The 22,962-nt window shown below is 41.5% G+C and overlaps 1 protein-coding gene across 1 annotated transcript in view; it reads right to left on the bottom strand.

The window, feature by feature from the left end:
* Positions 1-5,996: 5,996 nt before the first annotated feature.
* dock4b (dedicator of cytokinesis 4b) overlaps positions 5,997-22,962 on the bottom strand; it is a 139,033-nt gene continuing 122,067 nt past the window's right edge. The window contains 5 exon segments of the mRNA XM_085136831.1: positions 5,997-8,433; positions 13,769-13,830; positions 14,591-14,707; positions 18,442-18,514; positions 21,849-21,958. Of these exon segments, the coding sequence (XP_084992957.1) occupies positions 7,978-8,433; positions 13,769-13,830; positions 14,591-14,707; positions 18,442-18,514; positions 21,849-21,958 (818 nt within the window). The 3' untranslated portion in view covers positions 5,997-7,977.

Here is a 22,962-nt window from a genome sequence, read left to right as displayed (position 1 = left end):
GCGAAGGCACATCTCTTCCAGTTTCCGTAATACTACCCGTGCTGCGATGAGACTCCGCGATTAGCTGGAAATTCACTCCTGACATAATTGTCAAATTAGAGCGAACCACCAACAATTATGATGAGTGTTGACAAGGTGAAACTGTGAACATTTCCCAGTCACCACGCTGCACGCACAGTATCTTTATAGGCAAAAGAGAGAGGGGGTTTGCAAGTGTTCAAGGCCCCTCAGTCGGTTCTGTCAAGCAGCAACTGCTGTGCTGATTATTGGGTGAGAGCATTCCTCAACACCCTCTGAATGTGTCCCATGGCGGTGGGGCTCATGTGGGGGGTCTCTATGTCAGTCTGAACCTCACATTTTAGAGGTCTAAAACTAGGAATTTGTTCATCTCATGTCTGTGAAGGTTCTCAGTCATCCAGGTCATCGTAGTCAAAGGAGCTTGCAAAGAAAAGCGTCTGGACTTCTTTAAGTTACTTGAAGACGTTTCACCTCTCATCCGAGAGGCTTCTTCAGTTCTAAGGTCAAATGGTGGAGAGTCCCAGATATAAACCTGGTGGGAGTGTCCCCCCACAGAGGGACAAAAGGACCCCCTGATGATCCTCTAATCGCCTGAGCCAAGGTGTGGAACTGGGTGTGGGTCCCAATCAGCCAGAGTTTCTGGTGAGTTCATTGTGAAACCTGGCCCCACCTTATCATGCGAATTCCTGAGGTCAGATGGCCCAGGGTGTGAGTGGGCGTTAAGGCGTCTGGGAAGGGATCTCAAAACTGGATTATAGATGGCATATAGATTGTTCATCTCATCAAACCACAATTCTTAATCCAGTAATATTGGCTAATGTGGCACTGGTGCAAGAAACACCATATCTATGCAGACATCAGCAGTGTGCAGGAACTTTTCCATTCCATTCCATGGTCACAGATTCACACCTTCAACTAATTTAGAATCACCAATTAAACTAACATACATGTGTTTGGACTGTGGGAAAAGGGCAGACTGCCCCAGAAACAACCCTCCTCCACATAGAGGAAGCAGATTCGTGCCCAGAACCTTTTTGCTATGAGGCAATTATGCTAACCATGTTAAGACCACGTAAGAAGCAGACAAGTGTTAAGAATCTCTTGCACCCAACGGAAGGTAACATAGGTACATCTGATACCTCCTGGCTGTCATTGAAATCTTTCAGTCAGTCCATTTGTATACATAGGATGGTTTACTGACTGTGTGGTAGGGATGCAACCATACCAATTTTTTCAAACCGATACGATACCGATACTTGGATCTGAGTACTTGCCGATACAGAGTACAAAAAACGACACTTCTACCACACACACACACACACACACACACACACACACACACACACAAAAATACAATTAATTGGAAGACAGGTTTTATTATATTCCCTGCCGATAAAAAATAAAATCTTAATAAAAATGACCACAAAAAAATTTCAAGTGAAAAATAAGCACTTCTGTTAAATTATTGCAGAGTCTCCACATTGTAATTTAACAAAATATCACTGAACTATTGGCACTGTCTCGAGCTTTCAGAATAATAAATAAACACTTCTGTTTGGAATAAAATAAATACAAATTAGGTTTGCGAATAAAATAAACTTTTAAATTATTGCAGAGTGTCCATATTGTAAACAAACAAAATAATAATTATTATATAAATAATAAAATAGAAAAAATTATAAAATAAATAATAAATAAAATAATAATTGGCCCCCTAGTGGCCAATCTAACAAACTACAACAGAAATGACAAGCCACCCTCTGATTAATGAAATAAGCTGGTATCGGTTAACTTTTACGAGTATGAGTACACGCACATTTTACAGTATCGGCCACGATACCCGATACCAGTATCGGTATCGGTGCATCCCTACTGTGTGGTCTGCTAGACTGCAGATAGAGTCTTCTGCCTTCTGCTTTCTTCTTGAAAAGTGAGCCAGAGTGTGGCAGTACAACTCCTTGGGGTATATACGGTTTTTGGACCTGTCATAGTGAATTCCACGCTTTGACTTAAGGGTGATGGTATTGCACATGCTGAGCAACACCTGTGCTGTTCAATGATGAGCCAAAGGGTTTGCTGAAAAAAAGGCCTTTTATGTAATCATCAGGAACCTGCTTGTAACAACTAGTGAATTCCTTGTTCAAATAAAGCCTCATCATTTTGCGTTGAGCAACCCTAATCTGCTTTACTTTGTCCGCTTTGTCCTTTCATTTTAAATACCTCAAAATTCCATGCTACATGTTGCTGTAGTAAGGTTATTGAAAATAAGAGGCAAAGATACAAAATATTACTTCACAGCAGACTTACTCCTGTAGCATTATATAACGTGGAACTGACTCTAACCTCTTTTGGCAGCTGTCTTTCCTCATGGTTTCCCCTTTTGGGTTGCTATCCACTTCTTCTATTTACAGTTTGCGATTTCACACAAAAAGTGCACTGATGTGAACTGTTTACACTATCTGCCCAAAACCAAAGCTGTGTCCAGCGAATAGACTCTCCTAACCAGAAGCAACAACATGCTCCTAGGCTTGCCTCCCATCCACAACCACTGAAGAGGCAGATTAATCACTCACGGTAAATCAACTCAGTTCTTTGCAGAAGCAGAAGTGTTCTGCCTTGTGAATGCCCTGCACCCAACAAAATGAAACAGGCTTATAATACTGTGACTCAAGTCAAACCTTATTTCTTCATATGTTTCTTCCAAGAAGCCAGACTTTCTTAAAATTTTTAAAGTGGTCTTGAGTATCAATTCTCCTGGCTTTCTGAAGGTCTCTGAAAGTTTCTCTTTGGACATTGGCTGATTTTTCTTTCTTTTTCAGTCTAGTCCTTGTACCGGACCATGTTGTCAGTCTGTTTAACACTGACCTTTGAATCATTCTGGCATTTAAAAGATGGCATCTAACTCAAAAGACGAATCAATTTTGTGTCTACACATGACAGACAGCTTTGCAAAGAACCAATATTAAATGGTATATTTAGACACTTTAATGTTCCCATTTCTTTAGTTAACTATACAAAAAATACTAAAGATAATAGAGTCTGACAGACATAAGATAATATTTTGCAGCGTAAAGTAGCAGGCCTAAAAACCTGAAAAGTATTGAAACTCTGTAATCTAATAAAGACCTTCCACAGGACCTGAGTGATGTGTCCTGACAGTTGATCCATTTGCAGTTTGCCGAAGCGTCATCAGAAAATAGTCTCAGTGGAAGCGTGGCTGTCAAGAAGCTATTGTTAACCCTTTATAGCCAAGTGTATCATATTTGGTACATGAGCTTTTGAGACTTCTACATCATCAGTGTGATTCCCAGATTAGACATTTCTGGTTTAGATAGTTTTGTTAAGTGTGTCAGGAGAGATATACAACAGTATATGTCTACAGCTATCTGTAAAACACAGTGGAGGTTTTGTCATAGTTTGTATTTCAGCCAGTGGTGTGGTTGATCCACCATGAAGCACCATCTGTAAAGCATTTGATTGACAACGGTTTCATTTTTCAGACTAATGATGTCTCCAAACATACTGGCAATGTAATAAAAACATACCTAGATAGTGTTCTGTTGTTCTGTTGTGTTGGCTGGACCTAGAAGGCAGGAGAATAAACCAGCTGTTCTCCACAGAACCAGCAAAGGTATACTCTCAGTGGCAAGGGAACAATAAGAGAACAGCACCACCAAGGCTGGAGACGGAGCAATACTGGAAGAGCATATGGGAGAAGGACGCAACCCATAACGGCAATACTCAGTGGCTAGTGGATCTGAGGGCAGACCATAGCAACCTCCCTGAACAGGGTCCAGTAACCATCATGGTGACAGACATCCAAGCAAGGGTCTCTAGTATGAAGAGTTGGACAGCACCAGGCCCCGACATGGTTCACGCCTACTGGCTGAAGAAGCTGACTGCACTCCACGAGCGCCTGGCAGCACAAATGAACCAGCTGCTAGTTGACGAGAGACACCCGGAATGGCTAACCGAAGGGTGGACGGTCCTGATCCCCAAGGACCCCAAGAAGGGACCGGTCCCATCCAACTACCGACCAATAACCTGCCTCAGTACTACATGGAAGCTCTTGTCAGGCATCATATCGGCTAAGATGAACAGGCACATGGGTCAATACATGAGCGGGGCACAGAAAGGGATTGGCAAGAATACCAGAGGCGCAAAACACCAGCTACTGGTAGACAGAACAGTCAGCAGAGACTGCAAGACCAGGCTGACCAACCTGTGCACTGTCTGGATTGATTACAAGAAGGCATATGACTCAATGCCCCACAGCTGGTTACTGGAATGCCTAGAACTATATAAGATCAACAGGACCCTGAGAGCCTTTATCAGGAACTCAATGGGGATGTGGCGTACAACACTAGAGGCCAACTCCAAGCCCATAGCACAAGTTACCATCAAGTGCGGGATCTACCAAGGAGATGCTCTGTCCCCACTGCTGTTCTGCATAGGCCTGAACCCCCTCAGTGAGATCATTGACAAGACTGACTACGGATACTGACTACGGAACAGAGCAGTTGTCAGCCACCTCCTGTACATGGATGACATCAAGCTGTATGCCAAGAGTGAACGAGAAATCGATTCACCGATCCACACTACCAGGATATACAGCAATGACATCGGGATGTCATTCGGGCTGGAGAAGTGTAGTCGGATGATGACAAAGAGAGGGAAGGTAGTCAGAACTGAGGGGATCGAGCTACCAGAAGGCAATATTGCAGACACAGAGGACAGTTACAAGTACCTGGGGATCCTGCAGGCGAATGGGAACCATGAAGAGGCAGCTAGGAAAGCTGCAACCACCTTACCATGCATGGAGGGTTTCACCCCAAGTCCAGCACCCTGAGGCTGTACGCTAAGCGGAAGGAAGGGGGCCGGGGACTGGTGAGTGTCAGCACCGCAGTCCAGGATGAGACAACGAACATCCAAGAATACATTGGGAAGATGGCCCCAACCGACCAAGTCCTCAGTGAATACCTCAGGCAGCAGAAACCCAAGAAAGAGGAGGGAGACGAGGAACCATCATGGAAGGACAGGCCCCTGCACGGTATGTACCACCAGCAGATAGAGGAGGTGGCTGATATCCAGAAATCCTACCAGTGGCTGGACAAAGCTGGACTGAAAGACAGCACAGAGGCACTAATCATGGCAGCACAAGAACAAGCTCTGAGTACAAGATCCATAGAGGCTGGGGTCTATCACACCAGGCAAGACCCCAGGTGCAGGCTGTGTAAAGATGCCCCTGAGACAATCCAGCACATAACAGCAGGGTGCAAGATGCTAGCAGGCAGGGCACCACCTGCTAGCAACGCCATAACCAAGTGGCCGGCATAGTATAGAGGAAAATCTGTGCCGAGTATGGCTTGGAAGTTCTGAGGTCAAAATGGGAGACGCCCCCAAGGGTGATGGAGAATGACCGACCTAAGATCTTGTGGGACTTCCAGATACAGACGGACAAAATGGTGGTGGCTAACTAACCAGACATAGTGGTGGTAGACAAACAGAAGAAGAAGGCCGTAGTGATCGATGTAGCGGTTCCGAATGACAGCAACATCAGAAAGAAGGAACACGAGAAACTGGAGAAATACCAAGGGCTCAGAGAAGAGCTCGAGAGGATGTGGAGGGTGAAGGTAACGGTGGTCCCCATGGTAATCGGAGCACTAGGTGCAGTGACTCCCAAGCTAGGCGAGTGGCTCCAGCAGATCCCGGGAACAACATTGGAGATCTCTGTCCAGAACAGCTAAGATACCGCGCATGACCCTCAAGCTCCCAGGCCTCTGGTAGAGGACCCGAGCCTGAAGGACAAACCGCCCGCAGGGACGAGCTGGGTGTTATATGCATTTCTATATATGTACATGTTTTAGTAAACCCCTGCACCCATTTCCCATTTTGCTTGCAAAATATACAGAAATGATTGGTAGCTTTTGCACAGTGTTGTACATCCACAAGGTTTCATAATGTAGAAATCACTCAAATATATGACATAGGGCAGTTTATTGAACTTGTAAATGAGTTAGGAGTCATTATGCATGACCTCAGTTTTTCTACACTCACAAAACCATAAAAGTTTGAACATTTATAATAATAATTTGCTGCTTCAACATTACATTCAAAGCTGTAAATTGTTATAGCTACATTTTGTTAAAAACACAATATTTACATTAATTGTAATACACAAATTTTATATTTGGCATACTTACATTAATCTCATTTAATTTACAGGTTCTCAAGTGCTGATTAATGTGAATATTTAATCTCAAATAATTCACAACAAATCAAAAAGTAAATCAACCGTACAAAAAATGAAACATATCCAAACAATACCAAAGCTACCCACTCCCGCCCCCCAGCCAAAAACATTTTGCACAGGATTGAATTTATTAATATATTATGCCAAAAAAAATGTCTCCATTTTACAAAACAGTGTGAGATTTGCCTGCCACAGAACATTTACTTCACTGCAGCAATGCGATGTGGTTGTGCTGAGAAGTCAACTCACGTCCTCTTTTTAATTAAACAGAAAGTAGACGTCAACTGTACAAATATTTGTCAGTGATTAGCTTGGAAATATTTTCCCAACACAACATCATTCCTCATGTGTTTTAAGGTCACTGCTGACTGTGAAAATCTGCTCCAATTACTGCTTTGTCAAATAAAGACTTTAGAATAACAGTACAGGTCATAATGCGGACGACAAGCTATTGTTTGTGCTTTTCGAAAGTTTCGTCTTATCAGTAGGTTAAAGATTAATTTAGATTTTGGGGTAAATTTTATTATTTATTAGGAAAACAGGGAAAAAGAGACCCTTTTGCAGCTGAGCTTCTCCTATTTTCTTGATTCCAGGTCCCAGTTTAAAAAAAAGAAAAAAGAAAAAGGTTCTTGACAGCACATTGTTCAGTTTCCTTTGGCACATTACTCGATCCCCTCCCCCCCTCCCTGTTGTCATATACATCATGCAGGAGGAATAGGATGTGTTCACGTTAACGGCAATAGGCATTGTAAAAATTCCAGTTTGAGTTAGAAACTGCACCTACCTTTACCTATGTGTTTGGTCCAGACTCTTCTTGTCACTATGGGTAATTTTAGCAAGTCGCTGATTTAAAAATGTTCGAATTTCAGAAGAAAGAATGGCAGCAGAGGGGTTTCTTTAGATTTCAAATCACACTAAAAGTCTGCTGAGGTTTCAAATTGAATGTGACCACATGAAGTAAAACTGCTCTCATTATTGTGTCAAAGTTGCATTTGCCAGAGTTTCTGTATTACTGCATATTAATAACGAATATAAGGTCACAACTGCGGTCAAATTTGTAAAATCAACAACACAGGTATTAGATCTTTTAAATTCCATACATTTTTGTTAGTATCAGTTCAAAGTTTGAGGTTTTTGTACCATTGCTTATGTGGATATGAAAATAAGAACACACCGTTGTCTACTACACTTCAATGAAATGCATACTCGAGGTCTCTAGCACCTTTTTTTTTAGCCGTACAGTATACAAATATACTGAGCTGTTAAGGGGAAAAAAAACGTGCAAGACTCACAGATAAAAGACTCTGTTTCCAATACTTAAGGCAAAACAATTCTCATATATACCAATATACATATATTTGAGATTATTACATCTATCAAAACTGTGTTTTTCTAGAGTGTTCGGTAAACGTGTGGTGTTACAACTGACTGTGGTGAGCTATTGTATGTACTAGAGCTAAAAGTGCAGAACGACCAAGTCAAAGTCAATGCAATGTCCTCTAGTAAATACAAAAGAAACTTTATCTGCCAGCTTTTCAGTTTCTAGACTGCCTGTTAATGTGTAGGCTTGTGTATTTTATTGGAGTGTAGGTCAGGAATGCCAAATTGAATGTCTCTAAAAAAAAGTGAGTGCCATGTAGAAAAGTGCAAAATATGCCAGTTTTTTTCTTCCCACCATCTCCTTTCGTGTGCTCTGTAACCAGCACCTATAGCTGAGACACCTTCCTGGGCAGAGGCCTCGGTCTGGGGACTCGAGGGTCGGCGGTTCCATCCAACTTCATGCTGCCTGTGCGGAGCTGGTGAGGTTTGGGCGGCAGGGCCGGGGGGTCCGTCTGTGGGGGAATGGAGAGACTGTGGGGAAGCGGCACGGGCCTGCGGGGGTTGTTCCTCTCATACACGCTGTAGGGTGGCGGTGTCTTGTTCTCTCTGCGGATGGGCTCGTCCGAGCTACTGGAGACAGAGTTTGGCAAGGTGGTAGGTGGAGGCAGTTGGTGGGGCGGATGGTCACCTGTGGGGAGCTCGGTTCCTGAAGCTTCGGACACACTACAGCGACTGAGGGAGGATATGCCGCTGCTGTAGCTGCCGGACAGGACTGGAGAGTTGGAGACCAGACTGGCAGATTGGCACTCAGTGGGCGAAGGGGTGAAAGGTGGCACTGTGGTCTAGATTGAAGAATAGGAGACTTTATTTAAAAATACTGTAGTTCACTGCACAGAGAAAGAGCTTTTCCAGTACGGGACATGGATATCATCAACAACAGTGATACTACTACCAAATCAAATCAATCTTTAGTATCTGTGTTTTTGTACAAAAATAAAAATTGAAGTGGTGTAGAGATTATAGGGAAAATAGTATTACAAAAAATGCAATATGTCATTTGTTGCTATTCATCAAAAGTTTGCATTTGCCTGTCTTGATGCATACTCAATCATCCAAGTCCCAAAAAGTTCATTCTGTTCACCTGAAAACACTACACCCACATGAAAATAATCAACTTTTGGGGATTTGTATGTACCTATTTTTAAGACCTTCTAAGGCCCAGAAGAGTTTTGAATTCTGACCCGACACATAAAACACAACTTCAGTAAGGCATACTTTCTTCTCCACATGACTGTATAAGCCCTATAATGGATCCTTGAGGTACACCATAGGCAATCTGGGGAGCAGATGGGAAGTTCCCATTCCTATAACTCCTAATAAACAGAAAATCATCTTAAATGTTTGCGTACACTAAACCCACAATGACTGACGTCAGAATAGCTACAGACAGAATAAGAGGTGAAGCTGTTGTGAAACTTGTAATCAGAGTGAAAATAAGCATTATTTTACTTTTACTAGACTTTTTTAATAAGGATATCAAAATATTAGCTGTTCGCCAGATTATTAATTGCAAAGACTCGCTCTGTTTCTTTGTCTGGTGTGAAAGAACTTGGCATTTAAGCAGTTTCTAAATTAAAAAACAAAACAAAAAAACAAACAAAAAACATCCCTTTGAAAGGAAAGTCACCTCTGGAAGAAAAAAGTCACGCAAGAAAACTGATAAGATTTTGTGATATTGTGTGAAATTTCTTTTGGTAAACAATTAACTCGGCAACTAAAATATAATAACAGACAAACAGAAGATTTGTTTTCTATAAATCAAAAAAACAAAACAAAACAACAACCCAAAACTGACCACCTTCAAGTTTTTTTCTTTCTTCTTCTTTTTTTTAATTTCATTTGAATTACGGAGCCTGGAAGCAGAGTATTACTGAAGAGGAAATTAAAAAGTATAACAATAAAAAAAAAAAAAACCCTCCATTACGCTGGCTAAAACACGTGTGCTAACACAGCAGTGTGGCAACAATGAATAACCTTAAAAATGTAGTCAGTGAACAGAATGAGAGGACCAGGTTTTCTTCACTCCATCAACTGGGCCTGTGCACCGAGACGAAAAAACACAATATGCTGCACTTCCCTCCAAAAAAAATCCGATCACTCATCAAAATGTTTTTCTAAGCAATTACACCACGCTGCCATTATATCTGCTGAAAATAATTGGATCTAGTGGAGTATACAGTTGATCAGTAAGGTTGCATTGTTCCTGCCACAGGGGCATGCACAAAGAGATGTATTTGACATGCACGACTGCACAAGCCTTTTCACATTTGTCCGAGCATGATAAAATCTGTATATTTAATACAATCCTGACAAGTACTTTAAACTCCTGACCCAGTTTTCCACCTCTGGAGATGAGTAAGTGCAGCCCTGTCAGACTTGCACCATGTGTTTTCTGCAGGTTCACTGCAGTCCTGGGGTTTGTGGTCTGGTAATAAGCCTCTGGCTGCACTGACTGATGTGTGCGTTTGGCATGGGTGCGCTCATGTGCCAGATAATGGGACCTGCTGGAGGTCCACAGAGGATCCATCTCAGGCTGTGCTGTGATGGGCACTCGGTACTTCGCTACAGGCTTCCTCTATCGCCACATCGAGCACGCACGCAAACAAACGTGCCAACACACTTTGCCACACACAAATCTGATTGACAGAGCATGCTGAGCGCCAAGCTGTCACTCACACTTCGGTATCCAGTGTCTCGCTCTCTCTCTTTCTGTTTCATACACAAGTGGTGGGAAACGCACACAAACAGCCACATGCGTGGCAGTTGTCACATGTGAGGAGACATCACACCTGTGACGACGCTGGGAGCTCAGCACTCCCGCTTGTGACAAATAAGATAGCAGCTAGCAGAAGACTAGGCAGCTTTTCAAAACAACTTTTTACCCTCATTAAGAGCTCCCTCACTGCTTAGTTAACCTTCCCCAGATTTCTTCTGCATTTGCAGACTGGTATTAAGATGATCATCCATAAATCCAAGCTTAAAAACAAAGTGAGGTTTATCTTTCTTTCAAAACATTCCAGTCAAGATGTTGAGGGGAACATTCACTGCAGCACAAAGAGGTCTCGTCACTTTAATAGTAAAGGAAAAACAGACACAACAAATAGGGTTCAGGCTTTGAAATTTAAAAGGAATCCCGGCTATTAAGACATGTTTGCGCCGAAATATGTACTGTGCTTTCAATAACAATGTGGTATTAAAATACGCCAAATGTTTTCCTTTTAAGCACATTTTGAAAATAGTCAACCAGTACTTAGTTTAGATTAGGATGAAAACAATCAGTCACACAAGGATGCGAAAGTGGGGGAAAACTACTGGTGTCTATGTGGCAACTGCTTGCCAATAGCAACGGCGACGGTGATTGAGAGCGCTTGTTGTAAAGAGCTCAATTTTATAGCAGCAGCTATCCATGGTATCACATAACCGCATGCTAAAGACATTAATAGAATTTTAATTTTATTATACAGTGAAATTACAATATCGTTATTTTTACATTCTCCATGATTCACAGTGCACCAAAACTTTGAAGCTTTAGGTCTTAATCCAGATGTTCTTTGGTCCCTTGTTAGCCTCCATGAGCAGTATAGTGCGAGTTAATTAATACTATTGCTACACTGCACTAAAAACAAAACAGGTTAGCTGAACGAAAGTGCCAATACTGCTGACAACCAATACTTGTCATCGTCCCAGAATGCATTGTGTGCGCAAAAACATGGCCGCTCCCACAGCTCCAAAATAGTTTTAAACAACAAAGATTTAATGAACAACGAAAAAAATTGTAGTTATTCTCAAATATGTAGTATTTTTTATGTAGTGGAGATAATTTGATAATTTTAGAGTAACCTGTCATAATAGTCGGTGTTCCTTTTAAATTCACTGACAGATCACTCCATCTGGTTTTGCATATTTTTGACGAGCACGCAGAGTGACATCGTCCTAGAGCTTAAATTCTAACTCAGAGTATAACAGTTGGTTTCTATCAGGTGTAGAGTTACTTAATACACTGTCAGTCCCATTTTTTTGGACACTTTGGGACATGTGTGACATGAAAGCTACAAAAACTTACATGAAACTACATGAAAACCATTAACAGTGCTAGAGCTGTTAATGGTTTCACTGAACAGTAATGCAAAGCTCCCCCAGTCTCACGGCTGACACAGAGTAGAATAAAGACCCTGCAGCTGGTTAGCTAGACCAGTACAGGAAAAAGATCCCGAGGCTGCTGCTAAACGTCTGTCAGGCTGATTATGAATAGGATTTCAACTTGCCAACAGATGAAGCTCAGTCGGACCGGGTCTTTCCCAGTTGGGCTCAGTCGGTGTTTACAGTGAGCAGATTAAGGGACAGCTTTACAAACAGTCTGTGCCAGCGGGGAAAAAAATAATTTTTTAAAAAAACCTCTTGGTGTTAAAAAGCTACTGTTGGGATTTACTAAGTGTAAGCCTTGGGACTGAAAGGCATGGACACAGGTATTTTTGCAGCTAATGTTACTGCAATCGTACAGTTATGCCCCAAATGATCCATCCACCTAAAAAAACAAAAAACAAAACTAGTCTTTTTAAATTCTCTTGTACATAAAAACTCAGTTGGTGAGATTTTGCTTATGATAAAAGAATTATAGCTGAGATGGAACAATCCAGATACATTTTTATTTCACATCATTAGCATAACAATAAAAATACCAATACTTTCATTTTTACTTTTTTCTGTCCAAAATTATTCATGCCTCTCATTTCCTCAGTATCAAGGAAATTGTCGTTGACAGCACAGATATTTCCACACACCCAGACTGTGCTCCGGATTTCTCTACAGGCAAAAAAACTAAGCTGTGTCGATTTCTAGCGCATTTCTGGGAGCTATAAACTGAAGGGAGTTGGTAGAAACACTGTCAGTTCATGGTCCCGTGGTTTTTCAACAAATGGGCCTGGAAACCTTGCAAAAGTGAGTAGAATCGTGAAACAGGACCAGTACATAAAGCTTCTCAACAAAAATACGAAGGAGTTTTCAGAAAAACCTGCTCTAGGGCAGCAAGAACGAACAACCATGTTCATGCCAACAAACTCAAAAAAACATTAAAGACCTGGAGAAGGTGGTTAAAGAGAAGCTGGCTAAAACCCCTGTGGTGACAGGAACAATGTGATCATCTACAAGAAGTATTTGGAGGAATAATCGGAACTGTATACTAAGAAAGGGTATGAATAATTCTGGAGTATCAAATACTAAAAGTTATTAAGTACAATGGTTAACAAATTTCTTAGACCTTCCCTGTCATAAAAACTAAACACAAATATTTTCAAAATCTGTCAAAAACATGTTGAAAATTAAAAATGACATTTTAATTTATTGGGCAAATAACAAACTGAATTCCTATTTTTACAAATTTGAGCTATGTTCTCTAAGTTCTCCGAGGAGTCAGATATTAATCAAGCGTAACATTCAACCATTAAACTATTTTTTTTGGTTAAGGAATCTAAGTAAATAACTGCAATTTGGCATTCTAATCAAAAATTAATGCGCTTTCCTATTTTTTCTGCTTTTTTTTTGGTAAAACACTCCATTTAAAATTTGATGGATAAAAAATGTCATATTTTAGCATTCAAAGTATCATTTTGATTAAAAATGTGAATAGTGGTGGATTTAAAAACCATGAACTGGGGGTAGGTCTAATGAATTTGTTAAGCACTGAAAATTGATAATTCATGTGACTGCACTTCCTAAAACCTTATGTCACCTTCTTGTATTATTGTGCAAGAAAACATTTGTCAAAAAAAAAAAAAAAAAAAGGAAGAAATAAAATCTAAAAAAACCCAAAAAAACCCCCAAGATTGGTATTTGCGGAAATTTCCCTTTCAGAGCATTTTTTCTTAAACCCTGGACAGTCGTAAAGTGTTTTCGTCTGAATGGGTTGTTAAGTTTGTTGTATAGCGGACTGCCTCTGTTAGGTTTGTGCTCCTCTCTGACCGTCGAATACTGTAATCCGGTGTTTAGGTGTGTCTTATCCTGCCCTATTGAGTTTCAGCTACGGTAGTTGTTAACACTATGACCAGCTTAAGCAGGGTCAGGCTGTCTCAGCAAAGTAAGTAGAAACATAAAACAGAAAAGGAAAAAAAAGGAACTAACCTTTTGCGGTGATCTGGATGTGGGAACAGGAGACTGTGACCTCATGTTTTTAGCCGAGGAGCCTGGCAGATGAGAGAGAGAGAAAAGACAGGTAAAATAAAAATTAGAGAAGTGTTTTCTTCCATTCACAAGGATGACACAGCATGAGTCACGCAAACATACACACTTGGAGCAAAGAGGGGGCAGTGGCTTAAAGCGTCAATGAGTCAAAATAAGTGCTGATGTGCTGCAGGTCCTTTGGACTGCCTTAAGCTGTTTTTACATCCAACAGCTGTTACTGCACTATGCAGAGAGGGCAGAAAAAGAAAAACACTCCATCTGCTTATTATGCTGCTGGGCAGTGCAATACATCAGGAAACACCAGGGAATAAGTCAACACGGGTGCATCTTTAAATAAGTAAATAACTAAAAGAGAGTTTTAGCTGTTGGTGGGGGGAAAACTGTTGTTGAAATGTAATGACATGCATTTGTCAAGGGGATTGAAAGAAAAAAAACAACAAAAAAAAAAACAAGAAACTCGGAATTGACTGGAATTTTAATTGGCATTAACTTCAGCTATCTAGAAATTCCACAGAGAGTTCCACACTTGTTCACACGTGAACCAAACATCTTACAGAGGCAAATATCAGCAACTGAAGACAGTTAGTGAAGGAAATGCTGCTGCCACTGTAAGAGCAGAAGGACAGGAAACAGTGCCTCAGATGGGAAATGCTTTAGTAAGAAAAAGCGGTGTAAGCACCGGGTGTCAAAAGTCAGACTGGAAAATTAGTACCATTCGTCACTGGAGCACTTTCTTGGATCAGCTTTTTTTTTTCCTTTTACCTGAGTACGGTGGCCTAGGAGGTACAGGAGGGCATAGCATTCTGCCACCAGAGTCAGAGGAGTGTGGCATACCCTCTTTGACACTGTCTAGGCTCCAACTACTGGGAGCGGGCCTCACTTTAGAGTACACAAAAACACGACATATCACATGACAAGGTATGGGTTACACAGGATAACATGAGAACACAGTGAAATGTTGCACATTTTAAATGGATGGTATGATTGTTGACAACATATTGAGTGCGATCTGATGACTACCACAAGTTAAACTGCAAAGTGTTTGCTGAGTTTAGAGCACAGAGACAATTTCAACCATTTAAAGATCCTAAAAGAAGAAATTATCAGCTGCTTGTGATGAGCGATCAGATGCAACATGACTTCCATCTGCCAAAATAGAACAGTTTGGATTATTACACATGACAGAATTCACTCCTCATCATTTCTACGGGGAATGGAAAAATGTGATGCCACATACTTCAGGATTTAGCAAATCCTCCATGAGAGACTCGTGACAATTTTTTTCAGAGTTTTTGATTGGTCTAAAATGATCCAAAAAAGCTGTGTTTTGAGCTCTGATTGTTGTTTTTCTAGTGTTCTGTTTTAAGGAGCTTGTGGCCAACCAGCTTCAAAATGGCATTGTCACTTTTTTTGGGGTCTGGCCTTCTTTTGTTGCCACACTGAATTACCTCCAGCCTTTTGAAAGCTTCACTGTCTTCAATTGACCAAATGCAATCTAGTGATAATTTCTGGTGTGTCCTGTACAATTGTGATTGTGCTGATTGCACAAGTTGGCATCAAAAATGTTTGAAATCTTAGCCTAAAAAGCAAAAACCTTATCAGAATGAAATCTGCTTTAGTCACATCTTGACCGCTTGCAGGGCTCCTGTTATTTTTAGATCCTCTCCTGACCACTTGCACATGTCCATCTGTGATTTCACCATGCACCTCTAACTTGATACTTGCTGTATCAAACTGACTCAAACTTCATGTTGAAAAATCATGTCTTCAACCCAGACACCAAAGATGAAATAGTCCCCATAGCCCTAGTCTGAAAGCAGCTTGGGCAATGTTTAGAAACACAACCAGGAGCATGCTTGCTCAACATTTACTGAGTTGTGCACTCTGAATTTGTTATCTGGGGTCAGAATGCAAACAGACAGTTCTTCTTTAATGTCTGGAGGCATTTGAGTTAGATCATTCACTAACTTTGCATTAAAGGGTAACCCTGGAGCAGATTTACTAAGGCATTTTGCCAGTACAAACTGTGTTTTTGCTGTCGGTATTGACAGAGCGCAGTGAGTGAGTACTTAGGTCACAGTTTCGAAAGTTGTGGAAGGCCTCAACTCAACTCTGGACTCAACTACTGAGCAGCCCTTTAACAAAAAAATAAAGCAAAACAATATTCGTCTATCATGTTTTACAGCGAATGTTATATTATAAACAACACTTTCCAGAGTCAGAAATAAAAGGTTCATCGCAGATAATGCCACTTGTTCACTCGCAGGTTTCGTGTTAATTCTAACACCTTTTGCTAAGTTATGTGCCTGTAGGTGTCTCGACACCATATTGTGCATTTCTCGCTGCCTTATTTACAGATCACAGCTGAATCACATGGAAAGGTGTGCGTTTGTGTGCGAGTCACAAGGAAGCTACCGCATCCACGCTCTTTACTCTTTTTTTAAGGTGTCTTTTCCGCAAATCCTCAATAATTATATAAACTGAGAGTTGTTCTTTTTTGTTTTGCTGCAAGAAACGGCAATAACCGTTTAAGTATTTTGAAATTATAATTGAGGCTGTTAACATTCTGCCTCAAATGGAAGGTATACAAAGAAAATACAAGACATGTGCATCTCCCTTTATCTGTGCTGAGCTAAAACACAACGAGTGGGCCGAACTAATCCACATGCACTCGTACAGGAATGTCACATGTGTCCATCAGTACTGTAGGGATAGTACCTGCTCTTTTTTCCCCACTCTTTCAGAATGATGGATTAGAAAAAGCTATAATCTAGTCTGTGTGTATGTGAGTGTTTATGTGTGTGTTTGTATCCCGAAGCCAGAAGCAGTTGTGTGGAAACAATTAAAATTTGGTTTACATCCACTGAGGTCTCTGAGGTCAATTTAATGGTTAATTGGTTGAAAATTGACAAAAATCTTATCAATTACATCACATTTGACCTCTGCCCTCTCCTTATATTATTATATATGACCTCCCATATTATTGATCTGAAGGTCAAAGTGATAATAATGCTATATAGAGCTATTTAAAGCTATGTTTCATACTGCCATTGTTTGTATTGACAGCATACAGGCGTATAGGGAATGATATATAGGGATTCTAAATATTACATTAGTTTGGAACTCTAACCTCGTCTTCGAGGTTAAATGATAGCGGTATACAGTGTTGGGAAGGTTACTTTTAAAATGTATTCCATTACAGAATACAGAATACATGCCCCAAAATGTATTCTGTAACGTATTCCGTTACATTACTCAATGAGAGTAACGTATTCTGAATACTTTGGATTACTTAATATATTATCATGCTGTTTACAACTACATGAATGTACTATTGCTGTGTGATTTATTACTGTTACTGAAGGTCCGCGGCTCCGAACCTTAGTAAAGGGACCTCTGGCTAATACAGTGGGTTCTGTGTCGGGCTCGTAGCCGAAAACTAGCTTTACTTTGTTGTCTGGGTCAACTTTGCTTGCGAGAGACAGAGAGAGGCGTTGAACGGCTGCTCCAACGGAACTTATTGTTTCGGAGGAAAACACGAACACGGTGTACAGTCGAGTCTTAATAGCTTACTTACAGCTGGGCTCGTCAGACACTAGTCTTGGCTGCAGTGGTTATTATTATATTTACATGCTTCCAGCTCCCGTTTTTGCTCGATGACAGCTCGTACTTTTCCTTTTTCTCCCTCCCTCGCTCACAGACACATAACGTGTATGGCAGTCCATTCTCCCTGCAGCACGGACTACACTGCCTATGATGCTACATTCTTTAGCGCTATACCGGTAGCATTCTGCCTATTAGCTTAGCACAACAACAACAAAAAGGCCTCTCTCACCCAGGAAACACGCAGAGAGAGAGCGTCACCCTGTAACCATGGCAACCGTAACGCTGCCGCCTGGAACAACAGAACGTAGCTGTCAAACTAAACCCAAACAGGCCTGACCCACCACAATATGAAACAGGGAAGTACCGCCGTGTAATCCATTTATTTCAACAAAGTAACTGTATTCTAAATACCACCGTTTTAAACGGTAACTGTAACGGAATACAGTTACTCATATTTTGTATTTTAAATACGTAACGGCGGTACATGTATTCCGTTACTCCCCAACACTGGCGGTATATGAGAATTCTAAATGTCACATTATAGTTTGCATCCAAATATCATGTCACCTTTGACCTCTGACCTCACTTTCATATTTCATATCTGTCTTTCTTTCAAGTTGGCCCTAAAATCTGTCTCTTTAAAGAAGGTTTTGTTAAGAGAAAGAATGAGCTGCCTAGTTAGTTAGTTAATGGGTACATTACCCATTACCTGCTCCTGCATTATAATAAAGCTTAGTTTGAAAGGACAGAATCATAAAGCGAAGAACATTAAGCTCTTTTCAGCTGTCGTTGTGTTTTCTAAAATGCCCTGTTTTAATTTTTGTTGCGTTGCATCTCAGGGCCACCATAGAATCAGAAATAAACCATTTCTGAATCGACAATAAGAAACAGAGCATCAAAAAATGTGTTTAATGCAAAAGAGCGACTACGTGAGATAGCATCGTTTCCCTGGAAGCAGAGGGAACACTTGAAGGACATAAGAAATATGTTAAACAAAGTGATTTTACCTTTATCTGGCGCTGAGAGGTTGGGGTCACTCCTCGGTAAAGTGGTATCACCTATCTGATGAGCAGGGGCTCTCTGCACAAGGAAGAAGTTGTCCAAATTATTGTCTAGCACATACTGCACAGAATTGTATTTGTAACAGAATCACTGACCTGAAAAGCAAAAAGCATTGGGACAAATTTAACAGAACAAGATAAAAGAAGAAGAGTAACGAAGAAAGGCTGCTGTGCGTGACCTTCATAGCAGAGATTTGGATTTTGCAGAAGTGGGTGATGCCTCTCCCCCCCAAAAAAGAAAACGTATAAATAAGGTACCTTATTCTTAGTCTCTTGCTCTAATTACAGTAAATGATACAAGCGATCAATGTCTCTAATAATCAATATTCCATTAGCAGCTAATAGCGAGTCTTTCATTGCTGTCAGGTTGGAAATAATTGTTCGCCTCCCTAACATCAATACCTCCAAACTTCAAATGACTCAACACAAACAGGGGGAAGAAAAACAGGTGAACAGTGACAGGCACTGACCGCAAGAGATGAATGGCCTTGAAAGGCAAACATTATTTTTCTCTTATCGTGGCTTTGTCACTGCAGACGGAGTGTGTGATTGTGTTACAGTCTGTCCTTCATCGAGAAAAGAAGCTGCAATATCATAGCGTTCGTGTCGGCTCTTGTTGTTGTAGCATTAGTTGGCTGGATTTTTATTTATTTCATCTTTCTTGCTAACAGGAAAAAAGTGAGCTGGACTGTTTGACTTTAATAAAACATGAGTAACATCAGCAGCTCTTGAAAAACTGCACTTCTATGCTACGAATAGCCTCACGGCGTGTGCCCTCATCCGGAAGCCTTTTTTTTGACAGTCACTCATTGAAATATATTGTACATTGCAAAGGTGACCTTGTTTTCTGCCCCAGTATGCACCTTACGCGTGGCTGCAGTGCTGGACAAATATAGACCCTGCTTCTGCTTTGCCTTTTTTGTTAAAAATCAGGCAGCCACACACTTGGATGACAGGTTGTGCCATGAGCAGGACTAATAGCAAAAGAACCATCTGTAAGGGCCACAACTGAAAGAAAAATGACTATTCCTCCATTCATTACCCTCCTAAGAAAAAATAAATAAATAGCACACTCCCTTCAGCCAAAACCACCAGTTTTGAGTGCGGAGTCTATTAAGTTAGGTAGCAGTGGTCGACCCTGCAGTGCTTCACAGTGTTCGGGAATGAAAAACAGCACCATAGCTGCTGAATTCAACCAAAAAACTGGCCCAGAATTCAAGAGTGGAGTGATATAAGCTCCAGTAGATTATGTTATCGGTTTTTTCACCGCTGTAATCCTCAGCTTTTGCCCGCTGTTAGTGGCGCATGAAACGGGATTTCAAGCTCGGTGGCTGGATGCCTCTTGCCGAAAAATTCCCCCATCGGCACTGCAGCCTAGTTGTCATGTAAGTACACAGTGGCGCCGTTGACTTTATGAACCTAAACTTATTTTTTCAGATAGTTCATGCTGGATGTTCATGTTTTAAGTTCACACTGTGAGGTTGGGAACCTTCACTTTCAGACCCAAGCCTTAATCACCTCCCCTGTAACTCTGTAGCTATCTCTCGCTTACTTTTATAAATATGCCAACCTCATTACTTGATACCTACTCCAAGTTTAATATAAGTATCTACCACTGTAATAGTATATACAACAATCTGGGGTAACACTGTGATCACCTGCTCAATATTATGTTGGTCCCTGCCTTTGCCCTTACCTATTAAGGCATGGACTCCACTATATCCCTGAAGGTATGCTGTGGTATCTGCGCCGAGATGTTACAAACAGATCTTTTAAGTCAGGAGTAGGCAACTCCAGGCCTCGAGGGCTAGTGTCCTGCAAGTTTTAGATCGCACCCTGGGTTAACACACCTGAATCAAATGATTAGTTCATTACCAGGCCTCTGGAGAACTTCAAGAAATGCTGAGGAGTCATTTAGCCCTTTAAATCAGCTGTGATGGATCATGAACACATCTAAAACCTCCAGGACACCAGCACTCGAGGCCTGGAGTTGCCTACCCCTGTTTTAAGTAGTAAGTTGTGAGGTGGAGCCTCCATGGAACCGAATTGTTTGTCCAGCACATCACACAGATGCTTGATTGGACAACAAACTCATTGTGCTCCTCAAACCAATCCTCAACCATTTTTGCTTTGTGGCAATGTGCCTTATCCTACTGAAAGAGGCCACAGCAATCAGGGAATACTGCTTCCATAAAATGATCTACAGCAGGGGTGGGCAATTCCAGGCCTCGAGGGCCGGTGTCCTGCGGGTTTTAGATCTCACCTTGGGCCAACACACCTGAATCACATGATTAGTTCGTTACCAGGCCTCTGGAGAACTTCAGGATGTGTTGAGGAGCTAAATTAGCCATTTAAATCAGCTGTGTTGGTTCAAGGACACATCTAAAACCTGCAGGGACACCGGCCCTCGAGGCCTGGAGTTGCCCACCCCTGATCTACACGGTCTGTGGCAATGCTTATGGAGGTGGATGGCAGGACCCAAAGTTTCCCAGCAGAACGTTGACCAAAGCATCACACAGCCTCCACCACCTTGTCTTTTTCTCATGTTGCCTGGTGTTCCCAAGATAAGCAACACACATGCAGGCAGCCATCCAACCAGACTACCTTCTTCCATTGTTCCGTGGTCCAGTTCTAATGCTCATGTGCCCACTGTTGTGTATTCTGACACCCTTCTATCAGCTTGTCTTTTAGATCAGACCACACAGGTTATGTGTGCATCAGTGAAACTTGAGCACCCATAACCCTGTCGTGGGTTACCCACTGTTCTTTCCTTTACCATTTTTAATAGACACTCACCACTGCAGATCAGGAAGACCCAACAAGGGCTACAGTTTAGGAGATGCTCTGACCCACTCATCTAACATCACAACATGGCCTCTGTTAAACTCACTCAAACTCCCTTACACTTGCCTATTTTCCTAACAGGTGCCATGATGAGTGTTATTCACTTCACGTGCCAGTGATCAGAACGTTACGCCCTATCAGTTGATACAAAGAAGTATGGAAAAGGATACAAAAGGCACTAAATACAAAACAATGCTTTTACATAACTTTGAAAAACAAAGTTATGTAATGCATCTTCTTGTGTTACCATTTCTTTTTCTCTAAAACAACCTAATACACTGCTTATGAGAGCCAGACCCTTTGCAAAAAGGGATGGGATTAGTCATTTATTATTTTGTGCAAACAGGCTGAACTGACAAGAAGAAACCTTCATGCAATACAAAGCGGAAAACATAACACTTGAAACGCATTCTAACAGGGAACACGAGGTATTAGGACATATGCACTATAGCTATAAAAGGCATATTTGAATGCCGTATTTATAAGTGCAAATAATTGCGTGTGCTGACCTGTGCAGGATCGAGGGGGTTGGGGAAGATGGCACTGACCGGTCTCTCTCGTGGAGACAGACAGGCATTTTCTCTGGAATGCTTGTGTTTCTCTGCCATCTGAGGGGATCCTGGAATGGATGGTATGAGACATTAGAGCGGTAACAGACACACAGACGCACACACACACACAAGTAAATACACAAACGCATAAGGGACCAAACGACAGCAAGGTGTTAGGCTATTACCCGCAAACACTGGCAATCAGGAAAGGCCAATCTCTCTTTCTCCCCCCAAGCCTCTCCACCGTTCTTTCAGCCTCACTACTTCCACAACATGATAAATGGCTTGGCCACTCCTACACACACACACACTAATACACACACACCCTCCTCACTTCCTCACCTCCTCTGTTACACTGGACAATCACAACAGAGACATGTGCTAGAGTTCGACACTATAACATATGTAACACGCCAACGGAGACGAACACAAAAGCCCGCCCCCACACACATGTTGGTACGTTTCTGTTTTTTTTTCCGCAGCACTTCTCCTCAGCTGCTGGACCCATTGTGTGGATGCTGATCCATTAGTGAATGTTACAGCACTTGGAAGGCTATCATATGAGCATGAAATGCCCATCGTTGGCTCTTATTCAGATAACACCACAGCAGCAATAATTCTCAACATGCTTTATGGGTAGACAGAGGGCACTTTTATAAGGGCGTCGGCCGCTGTCAGCACCTTGCCAAAGGGGAGTGTGTACGCTTCCATAAACGTCTTCATATATTCTTACTTTTTATGACGGGGATCAAGCAGGACACATTGAGATGAGAGCAAGGGAAGGCATTAGACATTCAAAATGCACCGCAGAGGAGGCTTGGATGACATCGGCCTGGACAGGAGATTGTGCTGAAGTCCAAGAGGGATACTCAGCTATAATGATCTCTTACTCTCTCTTGCATTTTCACTAGCTCCATGTTTCTTTCAACAGCATTTCTCTCAGCTCTTTTTTTTTCTTTTCTTTCTTTCTTCCTTTCTTTCTCTCTTTCCTTTTTTTTCTGGACTCATTTTGTATTCCTTCTATGTTTCAGTCTCGCACTATCCAATGCTCCCTCCTCATTGTTCTCTTTTC

Source organism: Neolamprologus multifasciatus, chromosome 17 (genome assembly GCF_963576455.1).
Source record: "Neolamprologus multifasciatus chromosome 17, fNeoMul1.2, whole genome shotgun sequence".
Lineage (NCBI taxonomy): Eukaryota > Metazoa > Chordata > Actinopteri > Cichliformes > Cichlidae > Neolamprologus > Neolamprologus multifasciatus.
Note: the sequence above shows the minus strand (reverse complement) of the source record. Positions and strands in the feature narration are given on the sequence as shown.